This window comes from Lepidochelys kempii, chromosome 8 (assembly GCF_965140285.1).
Source record: "Lepidochelys kempii isolate rLepKem1 chromosome 8, rLepKem1.hap1, whole genome shotgun sequence".
Taxonomy (NCBI): domain Eukaryota; kingdom Metazoa; phylum Chordata; order Testudines; family Cheloniidae; genus Lepidochelys; species Lepidochelys kempii.
In genome coordinates, this window is record NC_136387.1 from 16726799 (window position 1) to 16752406 (window position 25608).

A 25608-nucleotide genomic window follows, 5' to 3' on the forward strand; every position below is an offset into this window, starting at 1 on the left:
TTGCCAAAAGCCGGGAATGGGTGACAGCGGATGGATCACCTGATGATTACCTGTTCTGTTCATTCCCTTTGGAGCACCTGGCATTAGCCACTGTCAGAAGACAGGATACTGGGCAGATGGACCTTTGGTCTGACCCAGTATGGCTGTTTTTATGTTCTTAATATCAGCCTGAGCTTGTGAACCCAAGTTACAGTTCACAGGCTTACCCGCTCAAATGAAAGGACATCTGTCACCACCTCCATCTCCCGTTGCTTCTTCGCCATCACCATATTCCTATCCAGATGCAGTTTTAGTTCACTAACTTTCATCCCAAACCTAGACTTGTCCAGACACTGGGAATATACAGTGACTGCACTGTATGGATCTGATGAAGAATATTAGAACATTGTAGAGACATTTTGGGAACAGCCACAAAAAGCCCTTACGGATTGGTGCACTCCGCCCTGGTGCTACTTCTCCCTCTAATTTATTACACCGCCCCCTTCTTCTCTACACTGTCTGCATAATATTTCATTCATCTTTTGATTCCTACAGAGCATCCATCTATGCTAGAAAAAATAGTATTTGTATTATAGTAACAGCAAGCGATGGTGCAGCTGCTGCTAGTGTAGACAGGGTGGATTTTATCACTCTGAAATCTGCCTATCGTGAGCACCCCCTACTGTTAGCAGTGATGTTGGCATTACGCCCACCAGTGCAGCTGCACCATTGCTGGCCTGCTATCTGTTAAGTGTCAGATCCTTAGGGGTCTTGTATTAATGTTGTATGGGCCGCATTCTCCTCTGTTATGCCAGTGTAAATCCAGAGTAGCTCCACTGAAGCCTGCAGGGTGAAATTGCTACTGAAAAACAAAGGCAATATGATTCAACAATTGGAGACCAAAGGAAATGCAGAAGTGAAAACATGGCAATGATTATACTTGAGATATTCTGGTGAAAGGTGCTGTATGTGCACACAGTGCTTTACCAAAGTACTATCCCCATTTTCTGGATGGGTAAACATGGACATGGAGAGGTTAAGTAACTTGCCAAGGTCCACATCATAAAATCAGAGCTCAGCATCGTGTGCAGTCTTGGTTACAGGTCAGAATTGAAGTGTGTTCTCAGGGCTGTGTAGGAGATGCCCAACCACACAGTTTGCCCAGCATGGACTTCTAGGTCTCTTCCATGAGTATTAAATTCACTTGCAAAATATTGTTAAACACAAATTAATCTGAATTTTCTAAAAGTACTTGCACACATCCAGAGCGAGAGGAACGCTGGATTCAAACAAATATAAACCTTGGAGAAATGTAGACCTTGATCTGGGTCCATCTCTTGTGTGCCCAGTTTGGTTCCAAGGCTACACATCTGGCTTTCCCCATACCCAGGCTGGCCTACTCTAGAACACCTTTGGCAATCCTGTGCTTTGAAAGGGTGTTCTGATTATTACAATAGCCCCAACTCAGGTTTTTGTGTCTCTGGTGGTCCTAATGGTAATTAACTCAAACGTGTCACCGCATCCAATTCCATTTATGTTAAATAAAATATACATTTATTTGCATAGGAGACCAGAATTGCAAAATAACAGGAAATAAACCCATCTGGTTGGACACAATGACAAAGGTTCCAATCCAGTGTTACAAAGTGTAAAAATATTACCTAGAGCATAGATGAACCAAGTGTGTGTGTCTCTGAGCTGACAGGTTGAGAGAAGCTGTTGACAGTCTTGAGTCATAGTTCTAGCATGTGTAACCCCGGTTTTCCTTTTGCCCTTGTCCATGAACCCTCTGTTAATATAGTCTTCATCCTTTTGAAGTGGTGATGAAGAGGTTACCCAATGCCATGCTCTATTATGGTTGTGACAACATTGTTTCTAAGTTATTTCACAGTACTGCACAGGATTTATTCCTGTTGTGTATCCAAGATTAACTTTTAATATTACAGAGGTGTTCCACTCATATTGTTTATGTTGGATTTCTGTTCTGTTCCTTGTTCCTCTGTGTACAAAAATATAGATGCACATTACAAGTTTTTCCCGAGAATCCAGCAGAGATGTCTGATTGGAAGAGACTGGGAATAAGTGATTCATATAAATTCTCATTAGCTTTGTTGATAGCCTTTAGTACAATGCAAATGGAAAATCACTGCTTTGGAAAATGAACTGTGAAAGAGGTGTTCTCTATGATTTTTAGTCCATCCGAGGGACACCACCTCTCTTCATGATTACATTGTCTTTCATGACAGCAGAAGCAGCCCGAGCTCTGGGACCCTCCCACCTCGCAGGGTCCTAGAGCCGGTCATTAGCCCGAGCCTGAATGTCTTTACTGCAATTAAACAACCCCTTAGCATGAACCTGAATCAGCTGGCATGGGCCCAACCAGGGGTTTTTCACTGCAGGGTAGATATGCCCTTAGAAACATTTAGGTGCTTCAAAAAGGGATGCTAGTGATTCAGTGGCACTATTCCCTCTGAGTCAGGACAGAATCAGTGCCTCTGTGGTGTAGGATGGTGAGGTGAAAAGTATAGTGTAGTCCTAGAGATGCTCTTTCAGATGAGGCATAAAATGGAGGTGCTGAACCATAGCACTAATTCCAAGAAAAGATGTTAATACAGCCGGACGGAAAATGGACAAAAAATGTCTTAACATTTTCTTTGTTTATGTGAACATCTCATTATTGACTATGGAGCTACTTGGGAAATAGCTCTAATTGTTAATCTAGTACCATTTTAGGTAGTAGCATTTTCCCTAAATAATTTCAGTTAGGTAATCTGTTCTTTACTTTCTATTCTATCCTGTTGCTTTGCAGTGTTTCACCCTAGACGTGGCCGAATTTCAGGCATGGGAAAATTGATCCCTGTGTATAATTTTGAATGTTTATTTAAAGTGTGCATAGGGCTTCGGGATTTTTGAGTGTAAGATGATATTAGTGGCCTGAGATAACCGGTGAATGTTTTACTTACCAAAAATGTCCTTAATTAAAAAGTGTTTGCATCATCAGAATAAGAGAACTCATGTTTTATATTGTTTCAGCTTTAAAGAATAGTATACGTGAAGAAACTTCTATATACTCCATGTACTTCCCTGGGATCAACATAAAGACATAAGCTATTAATAGAAACTGTTCTACCTTGCAAAAGTCTGTTCTTTACTTTCTAACAACGTAATAGGTTTTACTTAATGATATTAATGTATATTTGTTGTTGTTTTTTAGAGGAGACAAGGAACAGTATCATCAACTCCAGCCTGGAATCGGTCATCTCTTCAAATGTCAACAGCTTCCTCCACTCCAACAGCACTCTCCAACCCAACCTGAACTCGAGTGACCCTGACCTAGAAGTAATTAAACCTAGTCGGCCAAACTCGCTGTAAGTACAGTGATAATTAGTATGTCATAGGGTCTCTGTCCAGCCAACCTACATATCTTCAATCAGGGCACTGTCTTAGTCTGAGTCAAAGCCATCTGCTGAATATAATTTAACATTCTATTTTTTTAAAGGGAGCATAGTTATGTGCATTGCATTTTTAACGATGCATTGCACTTTAATTCTTTAATTTTAGAATTAGTTACTGTTTTTTATACTTGTTGGCTACTTTGTGCTCTAATTATTTTGAATGTCTAGAGTATTTTGATCATTTTCAAATAGATCCTTACATTATTGCTTGCACTGTTGTGAAGCATCTGGTGTTAAGCTCTGGGAAGCATAGAGGAAAGTAAATAAAACAGTGGAGCATGGCACTAATGGAATTGTTTTCTTCCTACTTCGTTAAAATCTAAGACTGCTGTCAGTACAGTTGGTCTCCAACCAAATGTGTGCCCTTGTTTCTGATATTACTTCCCTTATCCGGAAAGTTTAAGGTAAAAAAATAGCAGCTTTAATGATGACTCCAAGGGAATGGCTGAATTATTGTGAAGTCTCCTGAATCAGTCACAGCTGAGCTGTGGCATGTGCTGCTGAGGGGAATTTCCTTCCTTTTGAGACTTTGCTGTGTCTGTCAATATTTTCTCACAGACCCTCCCCATCCCACAGATCTGAAGGTTTGAACAGATCCCCACCAGACACTGTGGAACTCTTACAAGCCTAAGCGAAGTTTAGTGTCTCTCCCAGTTTTTCTGTGTTTCTCAATGTGCTGCTAGATGGCACTTAATAAATCATGTCAACAGACATCTCTTTGGAATGACTAAGAAGAACGCCACACTAGCTAGGGTGCTGTGACAAAAATGGCATTGGCATCATGCTGTGACCTTCTAATGTCTAAGGAAGAGTCCCTTTTCCCTCACCGCATCCACGCCTTTCTCGCTGTACACTTCAAAGGGTGCAAATTTCCACTCTGCTCTAAAAGCTTTATGGTCCCTTGGCAGTGAATCATAGAATCACAGAAAAGTAGGATTGGAGGGGACCTCGACAGGTCATCTAGTCCAGATGAAGCTTCCTACTTTAGCCGCTGTATCTGCTCTTGTGATTAACAACCTAGGATTCGGTAAATTGGGGAAGTGAATGAGTATGTCAGCAGTGCAGAGCTATTACCTGTAGAGGTTTGAAAAACAAGGCTGTTGTCTGTACTGAGAGTAGTTTTTCTGAACTGGGTGGGAATGTCTCTATATTTGTGTTGTTATACTGTGTAAAGATTTAGGCCCACATTTGTAGAATTTGGTATCGGCAAAAAATATGCCCATACTGCAATTTGTGTAATTCCCTGTGTAGATGAAGTGCGCACACATTATCATGAACATGTTTTTGAAACTCCAATTTCTGGTTTCTGTCAATAGGTTTTACCTCACTCTGTTGATTCTGGTTTTCATTAGAACATGGATATCATGAATGAGGGATCGGACTAATGAAATAACGTTTTGAATACCTGATGTTTACACCTTGGGTAGGACTTTGTAAACAATTTGGTCTACAGGAGTTGAAGCGTTCCTAGTATAACTGATTGTCTGTTCTTGAAGTCTTTTCTACCCTACACAATATGTGATCTGCAGGGGTTAAGGGGTGTACGCTAGTGATTGGTTACTTTCACTAAGACAAGTTTTTCTCCAATACTTTATCTGTGAGACTTATAGACTATACACAAAACCCCAGCTTGGGTTGTAAGTGCTAGTGAGTGGGGAATTTTGTTTCCCAGGGATTTTTCTTCCAAGAGATTCTTTGGTTTCTACCTGCTGAATGATGATTTCTGAATACTTTTTTGGAACCTCCGGAACCAATGGCATCTGATGGAAGAGTTCCTTGTAAGGGGGATGGTACTCCCAAAAATACCCCCCCCACTAAATCTCCCAAGGAGCTATAGTCTCATGAAGGGGCATCTGGCCATGACAGACCGCGACAACAGCACCAGGGTGAAAGCCTAAGCTATTACTGGCTCCAGGAGGAGGGATGTGTTCTGCATGCACAGGACGGGTATGACCCCAATCCCGCTTAGGCAAAGTGCAGCCTTGATGACCCCAACTTTCTGAAGTCTAAAACAGCCCTCAGAGGCACATTCCATATCACCGTATGGCAAATGTCAACACTGAACAGAACTGGGTGCAGGGCAGCTCTTGTCAAAGAACTCACTCGTTATAGGATCATAATCATCAGCACCACCGAGGCATGTCTGCCACAGAGTGATCAAGTTACTGTGAAAGGAGCACCATCCTCCTCTCCAGTGGTCCACACCAAACTCAAGGTGTGACACTCATTATTAGACAACTCCCAGCACAGACTTTAACCACCTGGAAACCCATTTCTCCATGCTTTTACTATGCTGGGCTCCTACATCATCATGAATATCTGTCTGTCGTTGTGGCCTACGCATCTATGGACCTGCAGAAAAGGATGCATTCTACCACCAACTAGCAGCAAAAATCCAATCAAGTCTACCACAACACACTGCTACTGCTTGGAAATTTTAGTCCTGTGACTGGCTGCAACTGAACTGCGTATGAAACCGTGATAGGTCCTTTTGGTTCAGGTTCACCAAATGACACTGCCACCTGGCTTTTGACATGGTGTGTCACTGAGCTTTTGTCTGTTATGGGGTCCTGGTTTAGATTCCGTAACAATCGTCACTGGACTTGTATTTCAAATAATGGATGTGGTATGAAAGAAATTGACCATATCCTCAACAGAAATTGCTCCATAATGAAATCTCAATGGGTTTCATTTGGCAGTGCAGACACACCAGCAAACTGAGACCATAGACTAGATGTCACTCAATTCTCACTGCATCTTCCAACATCTCCAACACCTTGCAAGCCAGATGCCCACCAAAAGTACAATATCCAGCATCTATATGAGGATCCTGTTGACACTGTGATGTACACACAGGCTGTTGAGGATCACATGGAGATCTCCTGGAGTGGCATACATAACGCTATATCACATGCTGCCGCTGAAACAATCCGCTTCAGACCATCACACAAGAAACCTTGGCTTTCTGAATAGGACTTTGATATATTTGTGAAAAATGCAGAAGCACACAAGTAGTGAAATGTCCAAGAATGTAAACAGCTGAAAGGCATTTTCCGGGTCATGGCAAAACATGACCCTGAGATCTACACCAACTCCCTGGCCGACAAAGCCGAAGACAGCCTAAAACGCAACAATCTGCTGCCTGCCTACTGAGCCATCATACACCTAGCTGGCAGCCATGAACTGATCTTTAACATCCCCATCATGAAACCAGATGGCTCTCCCTGTTCATGAACGAATGATGTCCTGGACAGATGGAAAACACATTATGAAGATGTGCTGAACCACACACTTGCCGACTACTGTCCAGAGCTATGTGACCTAGCAAACTGCATAGCTGCAGATGCAGGGACAAACACTGATCCTCATCAATTGAGGAAGTACAAAATCCCATCCAAAAATTATGGAATTGATGTGCTGCTGGACCTGATAGTATTCCACCCATGCATGAGCATCAGCCTGCATCAGCTGTTCTTAGAAGTGTGGGCATCGGGCAAAGTACTAGCAGAATGGAAAGATGGCGTCACAGTGTCCCTGTACAGGGGCAAAGGATCTCACACTGAGTGTGGCAGCTACTAGCCAACCCCACTGTTATCTGTCCCTGGAAAGTTTTTTTCTCACGCTCTGGTTGGAAGGATGCAGCCGCTCCTTAAGACATAATTGTCACAGCTGTCAGGTTTTACTGTTGGGTGGTGGACAACAGACCATGTCCTTACCCTTCAGCTTCCGTGTGAGCTGAGCAGCACCAAGAATTTAACTACCCACTTCATGTGGCATATATCAACATCGGAGTGTCTTTTGATTCAGTCCTTTGTCTCTCACTGAAAAGAGTTGGCATTCCAGATGTTCTGCTACATCTGGTGCACAATCTTCACACCGGTACCAGTGCAAGAGTGTGCATCAGTACATGGCTTTTGATGTGTTTCCACACATTGTGTGTAGCAGTGATTCATTCTCGCCTCAGTAGTATTCTGTCGAGCTATCGATTAGATATTAGGACGTGCCCTCCAAATGTCACACTTAAGGTTGGTCAAGAAGTGTTCACCAACCAAGATTATGCCAAGACTACACGCTTGCTTGTGGAGAAGTCAGATAATTTCAGCCCCGCCCTTCAAGATATCCAAGGTGCCACGCGCACTATGGGGTTGAACACCTCATGGCAGAAGACCAAGGTCTGTCACCCCAGAGCTGGGCCACCAGAACTCCAGTGCTGGGGTGGGGTCTGGTTGTCAAGTACTGTGACATTTCACACAGAGTGTGGAGAGTGTTGATGAGGCTGCAAGCAGAGTTCACATAGTCACAGCAAACTTTAGCTAATAGGTCTCACTGCCTCCTGCATGAAGTCCAAGTCTTTTTTATGGATGCAGAAACGTCTTTGCACTAACACAAAGTTTGGGATCTATCAGATCTGGATACTACTTATATTGCTATATGGATAAGATACCTGGGCCCTCTTACAGGCAGGCTTGGAGCAGCTAGAGGCATTCCATTTATGCTGTCAGCACCAAATCCTGAGTATAATGTGGTTTGACTTTGTGCAAAACAACATAATCTCCCAGAGATCTGGCCTTCCTTCAATTGTTCATTATATTCAAAAGTGGTATTGCATGCTCTTTGGCCATGTCACTGGGATAGAAAGAAACACACTGACATGTCATGCTCCCAAACTGTCCCTTGATGCATGAAGAGGTGCATGCCCTAACCCTACCTGCCACTGCCAATGGGGCCACCCCAGAGATTCATGGACTTTCAGAATTGAGTGAGATCTGGAAACTCCACTACATGATACCTAATGCAACTCAGTCAGCTGTGGTCTCTCTGGTTGGTGCAACAGTTCTCAGTAGACTGTGTATTTGATGATGATGGTTGATGCTAATTCTTACTTCACAGTATGTGCCTTGGGTTTTTTGTGAACATAGCTTACGTGGTTCAGTCTGCTCTGCACAAACCAGTTCTGTTCTCCCAGTTCTTGGCTGTATTCCTGTTCTTACTGTTTGTTGAAGTGTATTAGTTTGTCTTTAAACATTTGCTTTGAACCTCATTTGCCATCCCATGTAAAAATCATGTTGCTAATTTCTGTAGACAGCATTCTAGTAATTGAATTACCAACCCATTCTCTACTGTATGCTGATATTTTTTACCAGCCAATACTGGCTAATGTTGTTTAATCTTTGCTTTTGGTTGTCGGGAGCAGCTTACTCTTTTGGATGTGTTGGAGGAACACCATGTACAGAAAGGCTCATTTGCTTGCTTAGTGTACAGAAGGAACATGGATTTTTAAACATCTCCATTTTTTTTCTGCATACATGATGTTGGTGCTGTATAAAGCAAGCTTGATCATTACTGTTATTTTAGTCTGTTTGGGACATGCTTGCTGTTCAATGAAGTAATGTTTATTTTGAGTGTGTCCTTTTATAACACAGTGTTCCAACAAGACTGCCATCCAAGCTGCTTGCATACCTTGCTTTTCTCACTGAAGTGTGTGTATGGTGGAAAACATGTTTAGGCTGCTTTAAGGAAAAGATGGTGCTTCTCTTGTTTTTATTATTGTTACTACTGTAGCGTCTAGGGACTCCAACTGAGATCAGAGCCTGGTTGCGCTGTGCACATGGTTCACACATGGTAAGGAACAGTCCCTGTTGGGAATGAAACCCCAGGACTCCTGCTTACCAGACTGGCATCCCAGCCACTGGGCAATGCTACCTCTCCTGATAGAAGAGCCACTAAGAAGCCCATACAACTATTGTGAGATAAACTTGACAGCTTATAAAGAGAAGAAACCCTCTAATTTGTGTGCTATTTTTGGCGGGTCTAGAGTGTTTTCCCCTTTGCAGTTAGCGTTCTGTTGGTGCAAGTCAGAAATCCAGTGTTGATTGTTAATGATGAGAATTATGAGAACAAAGAGGTGTGCTGTTGGTTGCCAGTGGGGAAGAAATTGAGCGAGTAGTGTCAAAATTCATCCCTCTAGGTCCAGAACGACATTGTTTACGAGTTGCACTTTATTGGTAACAGAATGACTGTCCAATGCCAGACATTCAGAACAAAACCAGTATTGCATCGTTTGCACTTATTACTGTGTGCGGTATATCCAAGTAATTTCGCTATAAAACAGTTTTTTGCTTTTTTAACATGCTGAATAATTCGGATTTTGCAGTAAATCCTTGAACAGTTACAGAAACTGAAGTCAATCCACAGTATTTGCTTTAGTAGTGCAAGAGTCACCACATTCCTTAGAATTTACCTAATCCAGAAGTGCTGCGTACGTCACAGTGAAGACTTCAGGGAGCCTTCCACTCTACATGCCTTCAAGAATCCAGCTAAATTCTGTTTAGGGCTTGTGAGTCCCATCTTTCAGTTCTAACTCATTGATTATTTCTTCCTCCCTGCTCCCATTCCTCTTTTTCCACTCCCTGTTATCCCTGTGCCAGGGCTACCATATTTCAGATGTCCTTCAGAGATGATTAAAGCTACCCTGCCCCTTGGCCAACAGTTCATCAGATATCTCAGTCAGGATGGTGACATGTAACCATGACATCAATTGAATCACAAAATGTGCAATCAAGGAGTCTTAACATTCCAAGTGTGGGGAGGAAGGAAGTGACTCTCTCTCTCTCTCTCTTCTTTAAAACAAACACACGCACACACAAAAACCCCACAGGAATTACTTGGGAGCAAGAAACTCCTTGCACAACAGGTGCAGTCATAAGGATCTAGGATATAGTCACCTCACTTGGAAAAAGTTAATCTTGCTCACAAAGGGGTGGTACTGGTAGTGGCTAAGGTTAATAATTTGACCATTTGATTCAATGTATAGGTTTTAAAGAGAGATACTCAAGTAGTTTAGGGCTAAAAATTGGCCTACTTTGATTTTCTGGTGCCTAAATATCTCATTTAAAATGCAAAGCCACCAGTCAATTATTAGGAAATTAAAGAGAGAGATAATAGCCATCATTAATGAACGGTCCTTCGCTGTTTTTGTTCTGTTGATGTGGCACTATCCAGTAGAAGGAATACAAGTTGACCAACCAGTCCCTGTTTCTAGAGCTGGTGGGTTAGAATTGATTGTTTTAGTGCCTTAGCTGTGCATTTCCATACTTTCAAATGTTTGGGCTTCTTATACTTCGAATGAATTTGTCCTGGAATTGTGTTGATGTTACTGAAGGAAGCAAATGAAACAAGCAATCCAATGTTGTTTATTTTGTGCCAGACGAGGAACACAGATGAGGATCAGAACAAAAGAGGGCAAAACAGGTACAGGTAAAGTTGTAGATCCTAAGTGATTTACAAACAGCAAAAAGTTTGAAAGAAGGAAAAAGTGAAGTCTGTACTTCCTCTGGGGCTGCCAGCCCTCTGCTTATGCTGGGATCGGCTATAACTGCAGCTAAGAAATAGGTGTGAACACACAGTACCTTAGAACCAGCAGACCAAATCATTCCCCTGCTAAAAAATAGTATCCTCTCTGACACCCAGTGCCTTCTCCCCACAAACACAAAATGACATAATGCACCCTATAAATACAACAGCTCTCTCTTCTATTCTCCCCCTTTAACAAACAGGTTTTAAGTCATTTTTTTGTTGACATACCTGCGGTCTTCACCAAAGGTTTTAATTACCTGCCAAAACCAAGCAGCCCTTTACATTTCAGTGGCCAATTTGCAGCCTTAAAACAACGGTTTGAGTTTGAAGTACAAACAAGGCCATATTTAAAATCAAACTTGTATCTATTTTTGTTGCTATCTTGGCTGCTACTAAAGTCTAATTTAGCTTTAGTTTGATGAAAGCTATTAAGGTTTCATGGAGAAATATCAGGGAAGTCTGAAGGTTCCTTCTTCTGTTCTTTTATCAGTAAGATGCTGGCACTTGTACCATGCTATGTGGGGTGGCCCTGAACTTTATTTTTGTTGTCCTACAGAGATATTAGCCTTTTAATTCTTGGCATCCTCTCAGGAGCCCTGGAGACCCACACAGTTCTCTCCTCTTTGAGCTCCAGCATTGTTCTAGACCCTATGCACTAATCTTCTGGTTGAAAGAGACTATATTTGCCATCCCTCTTCCCTTTATCCCATTCAGGGGTTGTGCTTTCAACTACGACAGATTAGAGGGGTGACAAGCTATTTAATCCCCTGTCCCTCACAATCAATAGCTATCTGCCCCACAGAGAGCCGTAGCTAACGAGCACAATAAGACAGCCTCTACCCGTTACAAGCAGCAACAGCTCCGCATGCCTGTTCCAGTTCAGACAGATTACCTCTTACTTGGGCCAGTGTCTCACGTTTGTTTGGGCTGCAGTCTAGCATTACTAGAATGGAAGCTAAAGAACTAATAAACCTGATGGTTATTAAACAGGTTGTTGGTTTTATATTCTTCATATGATATAAACCAACATTGGGGGGAGGGATAGCTCAGTGGTTTGAGTATTGGCCTGCTAAACCCAGGGTTGTGAGTTCAACCCTTGAGGGGGCCATCCAGGGATCTGGGGCAAAAATTGGCAATTGGTCCTGCTTTGAGCAGGGGTTTGGACTGGATGACCTCCTGAGGTCCCTTCCAACCCTGAGATTCTATGATAGGAGCTTTGATTTCTCCATTGTTGCCATTTTGCTTTTCCATATATAATTCAAACCCTTTCTCTCAATTTTCTGCCTGCCCTTTTGCATCTTGTGTTAAATGTGCTGGCAGGTTTGATCTGGGAATGGCCTGCAGTTAGGCTTCTAAAAACTTTAAATCAAATGTTCGCTGTTTAAAAGCCCTGCACGTTATGTTGCCTGGTGACACTGGTGAGTGTTGTATGAACTCTCAATTACTGGCTTTCCTTTGCAACACTGCCACATAAACATCACACAGCTTGGCCAGTGTAACAGCTGCTAAATTTGGAAGTACACTGCAGCCAGCAGAAATACTCCAACAGCCAAATTCTGGCCATTATAGGAATAGCCCTAATGCAAAGTTTTTACTTTCTGCAAAAGTAGTGTTAATATGTGTCCCTATCTTATCCATTCCTAACCTCCAGGCAAATCACTCTTGGAAACACAAGAGTAATCTGCATGGATGAGTGATATTTATTGGCCCATTGCTGTTCTTGGGGTGCACGGATGGGCTATGCCCCCTAAGGCTGTTCCACAGTGTCCATCAATGGCTTTGATCGTGGAATGGTGACTCCACAAGTTTGAAGGGGAGCCAGATTCTGGAAAAATTCCATCCTTTCTCCTGTTTGGCCTACAGCTTTCTGCTGTGCAGTAGGCTCAGCTGTCTCAAAATCAGTAACTGGATACATTTGCAGACTTAGAAAAATGCAGATAATTGGGGTTCCTGACAAAAAAAAATCTTAAAAATAAATTCCTCTTTTCTATCCTTGCAAAGACTTGAATTCAGACTCTCCCAACCCACCTGCAAGAACTAAGGCACATCCATTCATCATCTCTCCCTGCCCTGCTTTTGAACTGTCATGTCATTAACTCTTGCAGGGGGAAATATGAAACCTTGAACACAGGCCTTGCAAGGTAAAGTACTCAAATAAGGCATACAACCACAGTCGTCCTCACTTGCGGTAATCTAAGATTTCATGCCACATTTTTCATGAAAGCTGTTGTGTTAACCCTGATGTGCCTCCCCAATTCTGACTTGGATAATTACATTCTACCTCACTAATTGCCCCTGCAGTTTTCAATTTGATATGGTGTTTTTCCATTCCCTTCCCTAACCTACTGTGCACCATTAAAGGATGGTGTCTGAACAGCTGCATCCCATTCCAAAAGTGTCAGCTACCTTTCTGTCTTGGGTAAAATGACATCTTGCCACATAGGACTGATCTGAGGCATAGTAAGTTAATGTCTGTAAAGCACTTTGAGATCCTATGATGAAAACAGCTGTATGAACAAGAAGTTCTTACTGAGCCAAATATACTGAGGTTCTTGTTATGATGAAACTTCTGTGGAATTCAATGGGAGTTTTGCCAAAGTAAAAAATAATAGATTAATGATTTCAGAATTTGCTTGATTATCTTTTATTTTGTTATGGTAGGTAAAAGGGAGATTGATACTTTAAGGGTTGCTTTAAATGTATTTGTAATTTAAAAAAAACTCTCTCCAAATATTCTGTAAATAATTTGGGATCTTAGCCTTTTTGCGACTTTTATTTACAAAAGCGTTTCTGGCTCAACTCTAAAAGCTATATTTCAGTCCAACTCCACAGTGATTTGAAGCCCAGGGGTAGCTCTGATGCCCTGTATTTTCCCATACTTCTAGCATATACACACTGCTTACCCCAGCTTTCTGCATTGTGCTAAGGCAGTGGTTCCCAAACTTGTTCCGCTGTTTGTGCGGGGAAAGCCCCTGGCGGGCCGGGCAGGTTTGTTTACCTGTCACGTTCCCAGGTTCAGCCGATCGCAGCTCCCACTGGCCACGGTTCGCCGCTCCAGGCCAATGGGAGCTGCTGAAAGCGGCGGCCAGTACGTCCCTCAGCCCGCGCCGCTTCCAGCAGCTCCCATTGGCCTGGAGCAGCGAACCGCGGCCAGAGGGAGCCGCGATCAGCCGAACCTGCGGACGCGGCAGGTAAACAAACCGGCCCGGCCTGCCAGGGGCTTTCCCCGCACAAGCGGCGGAACAAGTTTGGGAACTACCGTGCTAAGGGATTGGAGGTGACATTAGAAGATTACAGTCGCAACCACTCTTATGAAGTGTGTTTCATATTTATCATTGTTGTAACTAGTTTTCCGTTTTTCCTTTCTCTCACTATACAAACTTGCCAATCAGGAAGCTAGGAGAATCCAATTTTTATTACGTGAATGCATTTATTTAGTAGGGTTGGGGTGTTTTTTATGAAAAAAGTATTCCAAGCAGTAGCTGTACATCATGAGTCAGCAGGTTTCTGACTTATGCCAGAAGATTCTCAGAAGGGGGTGCAGACAAACTAAAGCCAAATGCCTGATGCTACAGAAGCCCCAAGGAGAGAGGGATTTTTCTAAACGTTGAGGTTTTCTTCACCCGTACCTTGTTAAGGTGACCTTTTAAAAACACAAAAAAGTACCTACTACAGACACACTACAACTGAAAAATGGAAGTTACCAAACTAAATTGCTTGCGAGCTCTGCTTGAATGTTAAAACCAGAAATATTTGTTTGCATACGTGAAATCATTTTTTGTTTTAACCACTCGGTACAGTGTTTCTGTAATGCATATGTTTTAAAAACAAAAATTCTACACGAATGAATCGTTATGATGAAGGTATGCAACATAGGTAAACTCAGTGCAGCCTGTTTTCCAGCTACTTCATAGGAAAGGCTGAAATAGAACTCTTTGGATTCTTTATTTCTTTTTCTTGTTCCCAAGTTCTCTTATTCTCACCCTCTCAATCTGTTCAGTCTATGAAAGGTATTAGTCTATATTTATTGTAGTGCTCAAAAGCCCTGGCTGAGCACAGAGTCCTATTATGTAAGGTCTGTACAAATGTATATGAGGACTTGGTGCCTGCCCTGAAGTCATTTAAAATTGAATTGAAGACAAGTCACAAGTACGTAATGGAAACAATAGGAATGAAGTGGGGAGGAAATATAAGGGAAAACAGTAGTGAGATCATGCAGTTACAGTTCCTCTAGCTGGGCCATGTAATAGCATTTTTGTATGAATGGGTAATTATCAGCAATCCCTGCTGTCTCTCTACCTAACCTTTATCAGTGGGCATCTTCCCATGGGCTTTACAGTAAAAGTGGGTCAAGATCTAGTCTATATGAGTGCATCTGCAGAGCTGAACAATTAATACCACAGTGTCTAAAATAAACTATGACTAAGAAATACTGGATGTGACAGACTGGCTGGGGCTTCACTTTCTCCTCTCCCTTTTTTAAGTTCTTTCTAAGCAGGACTGTTTTCTTGGGGACTTGTATACTTTTTATCTGGAGAACTGGCTCAGCTAAAAACTGCGTATTTTGCGTTAGAGTTTTCCTTGCCAAAATCCCCAGCTTTGGATTCTTAAGAATATTGAAGTGCAAATAGTGCCCACTGAGCTTCCACATTTTCCCTATGAAAGAGTTGGCAAGTGAAATTCCAGTGTTTTGGATAAACAGCACACAGTTCTATCTTCTCAGCCTGTTCAATACCAGGGAAAGTTCTGATCCCTCTAGTTGTGCAGCTCAGTCTATGCCAGCACAGATGCTGGGTTTCTTCCACTCACTTGCTCAGGCAAGCCGCATGATGAGCAGTCAGCAGCCAGGATTTTCCCACTCTCTGAGCCCCCAACCCCACTCCCTCTGCTTCTCCAGTTTAATTCCTGCCTCACTCAAAGCACATGCAGGGGGGGTAACTCTGATGCCAACTGCCATTTTGTGCCATGACCAGAGAGAGCTAAAGCACAAAAAATAAATGTTTTTAAAAAATCCTTAGCTGTGTTTTGCAGTAGTGCTTTCCTGTTCCCATTGAGAGAAACCTCCACTACCTCAGTAGAGAAAGATGCCAGCTAACAAAATTTCTGAGACCCATCCTGGTAATTTGGAAGGTTCTAAATAAAATTACTTTTCATAGAATTCTAATCCTCTAATCCTCTTAGATCTTCTAATCTAAGTCTGTCTTTGACGGACTTATACAGGCTTGCTAGGCACATCTGCTGATGCTCTTTCAAGGTACAAGATGCTCTTCGTTTATGGCAAGATGACATTCAGCAGGGCATCCCATGCCGGCATCTTAAATTTTGTGGCTGTCTTCATGAGGGGGCTCTCACGAAAGTATTGACCATCTCTGATAGGGTGGAGCAGACCTTGCTGTTAGAGAGGCAGGATCCTAGCTGTGGATTTTGAAGGCCTAGCTCCTATCTCTGTGTGTACGGGTGCAGTGGATTGTAGAGGCAGGGAAAAGGTGGCATCCTTTCCATTGGTATCACTAGTCCCATCTTTTTCTGCTCTCCAGTGCTTCTGGGGAATTGTAACCAGCTCCCCTTCAAGGCTGTATAACTTGCCACTCATATTTCCGGTTCGGAACCCTGAAGATATTTGCTGGGTGATTTCCCTAGCCAGAACAATGAGAGCACTCTCTCTGCTTTCCTGTAGTCCTCCATGTTTGGCCTTACATAGTGACAGTACGGATCTGTCTTAGTTTTTGCCAGATCCTGTCCTCTCCCCTCCATCCCTCCCCTTCCATCTAACCAGGACAACTCTTTTCTGAATTTCTGTCCTGATCCCAAACTAGGAATGGTAAAAGTATGGCACACCTTGGATTTTGGAGCCGTTCTCAGGGTACATTTCCACAGATGTGGAAGCTGCAGAAGTTTCAGTGTCCTTACTGAGTCCATGTTAATCCAACCTTTCCATTCTAATATGAGCACCAGCATTATGAATTCCCTGACAGCAGCACCACTGAACTGCAGCTTTCTAATGGGTGAAGGCACAATGTCATCTTCATGCTAACTTTAGACCAGCTTCTTGTGGGCTATCCTTTTTTGAGGGGTGATATTATTCAGGTAATTCCACACTGAAATTGGTAGTAGGCATTGGAGAAGGACTCCACTCTAAACAGTTGGACTTCCCTGGTGTTTCTCCTCAGAGCATATCAACAATGGGCACATACTTTCCCTTGCTCTCCTGCTATGCTGTTGGCACACACAAAGCTCAGTTGGAAGAATCAGAACACATGGTCTCCAAAGCCCTTCCAGCCATTTAAAATATATATATTTTTTTAATCTGTGGGATAACCCAGCATGTATCTCCCCTGCTGTTTTGGGACAGCCCCCAAAAGTTGTAACAGCTGCTCGTCACAGCTAGTTTAGCTATAAGATGCTTGTGAACAGATACTAGCATTTGTACCGTGTCAGGCAATGGAAGGATTGCTATGTTCAGCAACACGAACTGTCGCAACAGACAGATGTCACTTATGGACACGTAGATTTAAACTGTACTGTGCTGTAATTGTGGACACAGAGCTCAGCGGTCTGCACTTTGTCAGATGCTTTGCTGACCACTTCAGAGGTGCTGTGAACCTGACCCAGTGTTGTCCATTGAGAAAATCAAGGTTAGAATTTTCATCATCTCTAGATGTAAGAGCTGGAAAAGACCTATTACCAGTAGGTCATCCAGTTAGTTAGGATTGCTCACTACAGCACATTGTCTAGAGTTTTGTCCAGTCTAGTTGTAGACAATTATTCTGTTATTCCTGTAAAAAATCTGCCCAAAGTTGGCCCAGTTGTAAGCCCCTGAATAATCATGGTTCTCACATGCTCAATTTAGGGACTTCTTAGATTTTAGCAACTAAATGACCTGAATATTCTGTCTGCTCTGGATATGCTCAAGCCTGGGGCTGAGCAGTATCTTCCCTGCCATTGCAGTTCTGGGCTGCTGTGGGCCATACTGGGTCCCTGAACTAAGAGCAGAGAGACTCTCTCTTCTGTGCTCTCAATGACCCCCTTGCTATGAAGGAGAAAGCTCCTGATTCACATGCAGGGGGGACAAGAACTCGACCTGCAGGGAAGCAGGGGAGGTATTGGGAAAAAGAGCCTGCTATGGGGTCTAGGAATTGGGATGGGGAAACTGGGATCCAGTAAGCATGGGGGGAGTGATTGAAATTAGATGAGGATCCAGGAGGTAAGGGATGAGAACTGGCTGGGCAAGGAGACTGGGAACAATGAGCTGGGTGATTTAGGGATGGAACTGGGAATGGCTAGGCACAGAGTCTGAGGTGGAGACTGGGAATAAAGAGGGCGAGACTAGGACTTGCTGTGCAAGGAGAGTGGGACTTGGATGAGAGAGAAGCCTGAAGAGTGGACACTGGGACTAGCTAGGTAAGGAGACTGGGACAAGGAGCCAGGCTAGGGAAGAGTCAGGGCTGGGACAGATTGGAGAGGATATAGCAAAAGGGGTCATGTCTGGGGGTAGAAGAGCCTGTGCCCACTAGTTCACATTCTTCTCCAGAGCCTATAATGGAACACAAGATTCCTGAGTCTCACCATTCCTCTGCTGTCCACAAATATCTGTGAACTTCACTGGCAAAATGTCTCATCCCCCTCTAATGAAGGTCCACATAGATGATGACAACCTACTATTGTGATTACTTTGGTATCACATGTGGCAGAGGTCTGTCAGGTGAATCTAAGTTTCCAAGTCTGCTGATGAACCATTGGGGTGTCAGGATGATGCTATATGACGGAATTTCTGCTTTTTAAAAATCTTAGGAAACTGCACACGAAAAGCTGCATTAAAATAATATTATAAAGCTTGCAAAACCAAGCACCCAAAAGTTAGGAAATGCCAAAATTTATGGTTGCCTGTGCCAGTGGTTCTGAACCTTTCCAGACTAATGTAATCTTTTCAGGAATCTGATTTGTCTTGTGTACCCCCAAGTTTCACCTCACTTAAAAACTACCTGCTTACAAAATCAGACCTAAAAATATAAAAGTGTCACAGCACAGGATGACTGAACAATTGCTTACTTTCTCATTTTTACCATATAAGTATAAAAGAAATCAATTGGAATATAAATATTGTACTTACATTTCAGTGTATAGTATATAAAGCAGTATAAGCAAGTCATTGTCAGTATGAAATTTTAGTTCATACTGACTTGCTAGTGCTTTTTATGTAGCCTGTTGTAAAACTAGGCAAATATCTAGATAAGTTGATGTACCCCTGGAAGAGCTCTGTGTACCCCTGGTTGAGAACCACGGGCCTATGCAACCTTAATTCAGTCCACTCATGCATATGAATTATGATACAGTCTGTAATGACATGATCATGTATTATGTTTTTCCCCAGGATCCCTACTGCATTCAGTGCCCAGGATGCACCTGCTCTGGAACGAATCAGGCTTATATAGCGAAGGAAACTATTGTCTGTAGTATCCCTACTTTGTCTGTTGCAAAGTTGGAAGTTGTGCAGGGATGAATGAAGCAGGGATTATGGGAAGAGGAAGGATGGTCTCATGGTTAAGGCAGTTGAATTCTGTGATGGAGAATTGGATTCTGTCCCTCCTTCTGCCACAAAATTTCGATGTGATGCTGGGCAAGTTGCTTAAACCAGACTTTTCATAGGTGATGGTGAATTGTGTATTCCTCATTTTCTGGCGACCTGACCTGAAACCCTGGTGTCTGAATTGCAGAAATGATGAGCACTCATAGCTGCAACTGAAATCAATTGGAGCTGTCCTACATGATGCAAAGTACCCCAAATTAGTGGCAATGTTTGACCTTAATTTATCTGTACTTCAGTTTACCCATCTGCAAAATGGAGAGATCATACTCCCCCACCCCCATCTTGCAGGGGTGTTGTGAAAATAAATAAATTAATATTTGGGAAACACTCAGATCCTGTAGTGATGAGTGTCATGGAAAACTCCATGAGGAAATTAATGGTTGTCTTCAGAACAGGGTTTGAATATTGTGCAGTAAATAAGGCACGTGGGTGGAGTCACACATGGAAAAATGAGGAAAAAACAAAATAGTGAATAACTGCTTTTGTATTACTATAACAGGAAGTGAGCACCGTCCAGTCTGTGGACTAAATGAGCCCTGGGTGCTGTTGGAAAAAATAGTATGTAATCATGTAATTAAAGACTGTATCATAATCCATATGCAAGTTGAATTAAGGGTGCACAGGCAACCTGAATTCAGATATTTCCTAACTTTTGAGTGTCTGACTTTGCAGTCTTAATATTCTTTTAACACGTACATGTGTGTGTGTGTGTAAGTAAAATATAATTATGGTTTAGCACCTTTCCACATCACTCAAATGTTTACCGCCTGCTTCTACAGTTGGCCACTCTGTTCAAACTAGCCCCAGCACTCACTGCCCCTTAAAACCTCTTACTCAGCTAAAGAAGTAACTCCGAATGCTAGAAGAAAAATCACCGTAACTGAAGCATGAAATGTGCACCATCGCTCCCACAAACTTAAATAAGAACATGCCTTTTATTCGCCTTTTATTTTCACTTTACAAAGAACCCACATAATAGCGATTTTTTTGAAAAATTTTTTACTGGCAGCCCTAAGGGTCGAAGTTTCCTCTGTGCTAGTCTTGTGCACCCTGTCTATGTCCATGACCTTCAAACTGAAGCGACCAATTCTGGGTCTTAGATGGCAGCTTAGTATTTCTCCATCAGTAATGACAAGGGAGACAGCTGAAGGGTATTTTTTTTGTGATGTGCCCACCTGTCCACTATGAACCGGACCAAGATCCATTCAGCTTACACTGTGCAAGACGAACAGCCAGCATACGCTAATTGCTCTGGTCAATCAGTGTAAGCTGGATCTATGCCAGTGGCACAGAAGGAGACAGGCTTCGCATCTGATAGCCAAGCCCCTGAGCTGTCCAGGCCCCCTAAAAAGTGCTATTTATTATTTAAGGCAGAGTGTAGGCTAAGAAAACCCAGAGGCAGCCTTAACTCCTGTACTTAATGGATCTATGTTACTTTGCCCAAGTAATTCAATAATAATTAGAAGTTGTCCTAGCAACCTCACAGTCAGAGTGCACACATAAAACGACTGCACTCCCTCCCTCCTGTTAACATCCTCACCCTTCCAGGAAAAAAACAATCCAATAAAATGAGCACGACTTGCCATTTTAGTATAGAGAGGTTGTTTTAATAACCCTTTCTTGCCAGTCTCTCGCTGACAGCTGGGGAAATCCCAGCCATTGGATGTAAGTGAAAAAATCACATTAACTAACTGAGCTTTACAATGAATTGAAGAATAAGTGGAGATGAGTGAATACATGCGGAAGCCATTCCAGGTAGGCCTTTCATTATGCTAAAGCTTTATGTTCTCTGTTCTGCCCTAAAATAAATGTAGACTAAAACAGATTGGGCTGCCTCCAATCCTGGCTGATAATGCTGGCTAAGGCATTAAAACAGTTCCCCAAAATTGTCCCTGTTGTAGGGAGAAGTCCTAACAAGACCTTCACATTGCCATAGTGTAAGGCCACAGCTTTGTACCACAACAGTTGCCGCCCTAGTAAAGGTACAAAGGAGGTTGTCATCTGAGCTATGTGCTCTGTTTACTTCTTCTCAGTGCTGTCTTGGATACATGCGCAGTTCCTGCCGTGGCATCATGCATGACATTAGTTATCCACTGAGCAGTCACTCTTGCTATTTGTGGCACACACTATAATTCAGACCCCTCTTAGATTTCCTGTAAGATATTTAGTAGCTCAGAGTCCCATAAGAAGCAAGTTGGCTACAGCCTTCTGTAGGATTCCCCGTCTCATCCCATAATGTGAGGGTGATGTGACTACTCCTCCCCCCCAAGATTCACCTCCTTCTCTGCCCTTGGGATTCTGACACATGGGGGAAAATGTGAAAATTGTTCTTTGTCATAATGTGTCATAATTTGTTGTAATGACCAAGTATGGTCATTTTTTCTCCTCTGTGGAAATAGGTAGAAAAGAGCAGCAGATCAAGGGTTAAATAATAGTCATGAGAGAGTTTAATGGCATTAATCTGAAGAAGGGGATACCCTCATGTTCTGTTGGTTGACATGGCCAGAATAATTCTCCACAAAAGCATCCCCATTAGCAAATCACACAGGCTTTTCTGCTCTGCCCTTCTCCACAATTAAAGATGCCATCACTACAATATTCTTGGAATAGGCTCTGTCAACTGATTGTTCCTTCTGGCTGGGACATAGTGGCTGGGAAATAGAAACCATTAGCAATTTAAGAGGATTGAAGAGGAAGGGGAACTGGATTTTAAAATACTGTTACTTTTGTTCTCCCATAATCAGCATCATAGTGTATTCTGGGAGATTAAGACATACTTTATCCTCCTGTTCTTCATCCTTGTTTCTTCTGTGGGGTTAGCAGAATATTTTCTGGCTATAAGTGGAGGGAAGCCAAACCTGGAAGCATATTCCTGTTTGGAGTTGTCATGCATATTAATTTGAAAGGAGGAATTATGCCTGGAGGTGACTGTCCTGTAGACTCAATTTATGCTGTTGCAAGAGATGTATTTTTTGAAGACTGTCTTTTTCCATTGCAACCCTGTTTCTCCAATGAAGTTATCCTGTTGTGAAGTCGTGTACAGTCCTGTGTTGTGACATTACAGCCTAATGACAAACAAGTGACTGCACCGTCACAAATTTACCAAGCAGGTTGAGAAGATATTCTTTGGAAGAAACTTTTTTTTTTTTAAAAGTAACAATTTGCAAATGTAATGCACATAAGTATAAGAAAAACAAAACAAAAGCCCCTACAGGAAATCCAAATAGATTTTTGAATACTGCTAGTTAAGCAAAGTTCCTTCCAGAATGCAAGTCACTTTTTCCACTCTGAAAAGTGACTATGTAAAAATGACCCCACCCTATTCAACAGATCTACTCCCTGTGCTTGTTCAGAGTCTGCTCTTCTGTAGCAATAATTGTTAGAGCCAGCATTACCAGGCAAGACATGAACTCTTTTCTGTGTTCCACATCAACAGAATTATTGAGGGGCCACATTCTGCCTTCTGTTAGAGATGGCATCCTACTGCAGGAAATGAGGTTAGAGGGGTGTAAATTATAGCAGAATTTGGCCTGCAAAACCATTAATATTGGTGCTAGAAAACTAGGTGAGGGTCCCCCCCCCAAAAAATAATAAAAACCTGAAATGTTTGTACATAATGCAAGGAGTCTGGGCAATAAATAGAGGAACTGGAACTCGTGGTGCAGGAGGTCAAACCAGATATTATAGGAAATAGAGAAACCTTGTGGGATGGCAGGCATGACTGGAATACAGGTGTTGGAGGGTATGCTTGGAGAGAGAGGAATAAAGGTAAAAGTGGTGGGGTTAGCAATGTACATCAATAAAGCAGTAAACAGTAAAATAAAACAAAAAAGTAATAGTATGGACAAAACAGAATGTGGGTCAAAATTGCTTTGGGGAAAGATTGTAAAAAGAGATTCAATTAGAATCGTGTTAAGGGTCTGCTATAGATCCCCAGGGTTAGACTTGGATATGGATAGTAGTTGCTTAGAGAAAGAAATGCTGTTGGAAATTGTGTCATAATGGGAGACTTTAACTTACTGGATAGAGATTGGAGAATAAATGTTACTAATGCTGGTAGGGCTCAGTTTTCTTCATCAAATTGCCGGTGAACCAACAAGGAATAATGCCATTTTTTAGACTTGGTTTTTGTATGTAGTGGGGATCATAGAATCTCACGGTTGGAAGGGACCTCAGGAGGTCATCTAGTCCAACCCCTTGCTCAAAACAGGACCAGACCCCAATTTTTGCCCCAATTCCCTAAATGGCCCCATCAAGGATTGAACTCACAACCCTGGGTTTAGCAGGCCAATGCTCAAACCACTGATCTATCCATCCCCACAAACTTTAATCCCTACTATACTTTACTTACACTGGGATATCCTAGAAGAGCTGGTCATGGAATAACTTTGGATCACATGATCCCAAGTTGATTCAGTTTAATTTAAACGAAAGGATAAATCAAAACCAGGAAGTGAACTAGGAATCTACTAGCTCTGCATCCTGAGCACTGGAAGCCCAAGTCAATTGACCTGGGCTCTGAGACTCGGCACTGCATGTTTATCTTTGCCATGTAGACATACCCTCATTTAAAAATTTTACCTGTGATCTGGATTTCAGCTTTACTCAACAGCTGGTGCAGCATATAGTTCAGAAATAGAATGGATAGCACAAACTATATTGTAAAGTCACATAAGAAAGTGACCGAAATACAGTCAAAACTTTTTTCTTCTGTTAATGGAAAAGCCCCCTCTTCCATTGTGGTCTGGGGTCTGAAAGATAGTAGCACAATGCATGAAGGATGATAGCACTGTCAATATGGGAAGATAAAAGTTGATGTCCTGTTGATGTTTTCACCTTACAAACCAGGACACACAGTCTTCCACAAAAATATACTGTGGGAGTAAAATGTAAATCTAGTTGTATTCTAGCAATTCTGTAAAATGGTAGAACAAGTCACCTGTCTCTCTCTGCCCTTTAGCCCAGAAAACAGCCTGTCATGAACTTTATCATCTGGGACTATCTACATAGTGGTAGAGTCAACTTTAGGAGTTTATTGTCCTTGTTTCATTGTGACAATGTATCACATCATTGTGCTAGTATATTTCTTTCAGCCCCTGCTAGGGGCTGATTTTAATGTGGTTTGAAAACCTCTGCAGCCCCATCAAAGCAAAGCCTATTGGTGTCCACACAGTATCAATCCCCTTCATGCAGAAGCACATCTGCATTATCTGACTAATATTGTAATAATACTTTGTGGTTGTGCAGCACTTTTTATCCCAGGGTCTCAAAGATTTGGAGGCATTAGTTAAGTTTCACAAGATCCTTGAGGTATTATATCCGTTCTACGGTTAGGCAAACTGAGGCAGGGAGGCTTTGGTGATTTGCCCAGTTAGTCTGCTGCAAAGCTTGGAAGAGAATCCAGTAATCCTTACTCTAAACCCCTTGCCCTAATCAGTGGACTTCAATCCCTACTATACTTTACTTACACTGGAAAAACAAATACTTCCTTTGCATGCATAATTCTTCAGGAGAGGCTGAAATGAGGGCTGCTTATTGGTATTTCACTCCAGGAAAGTATACCGTTGCAGCTAAAGTTATTGCTTCCATCAGTAATTTTAGATGAATAACATCACTTCAGAACTATGAAGAATACAAATGTTGTCAGGGGGCGAGGGGTTCTCATTAGTGTTGCATTTTTCATTATGTACCTTCAGACCTTCAAAATATGAGTGACTGAGGTTAATATTTAACTATTGTAGTTACAAGGTAATACCATGTTTCTGACTTCTCAAAAAGAGAAACCCTTCACAACTGACCACTTCTGCAGTGTGCCGGAAGTGGGAAAGCCAAGTCATCCAGTGAGTGTTATAAATAAGAAGATATAGAACCCAACGGACTACTGGGGCTGTGATATACAAGCAGGGTCATAAAGCCTGCGAATCCTTAGATCTGAACTATAGTTCTGTGAATTGCCCAGTATAGGTTCTGGTTCTTTCACAATATACAGCTGCTGAAGAGTTATAGAGCAAGTACTGTACGTTGCCAACTCAGAGCAGGAACTCTTATTGATGTGAGAGATTTGCTCTTGACTTTGAGCACAATAGTCTACTTGAGCCATATCTAGGTAGGGGGCTGACCATTTTATTTTACCACAGATTATAAAATGTCCAGGACAGAACTTGCTTCTTTATATGTTTGTACAAAACCCGGTAGCGTGTGGCCCCAGTTTTCATGGGGATCCTGGGAGCT

The 25608-nt window shown here is 42.3% G+C and overlaps 1 protein-coding gene across 14 annotated transcripts in view; it reads left to right on the top strand.

Annotated features, from left to right (window-relative positions):
• ARHGAP26 (Rho GTPase activating protein 26) overlaps nt 1-25608 on the top strand; it is a 327103-nt gene that overhangs the window by 237634 nt on the left and 63861 nt on the right. For 11 of the 14 annotated variants that reach the window (XR_012160231.2, XR_012160232.2, XR_012160233.2 and 8 more), the window contains one exon: nt 3194-3347. Coding sequence is in view for 7 of the 14 variants with exons in the window: in XM_073355711.2 (XP_073211812.1) it covers nt 3194-3347 (154 nt within the window). In the remaining 7 variants the exon portion in view is untranslated. Of the gene's footprint in view, nt 1-3193; nt 3348-4750; nt 11732-25608 lie in introns of those variants that run through there. The other 3 variants (XR_012160234.2, XR_012160236.2, XM_073355715.2) reach the window with 3 other exon arrangements.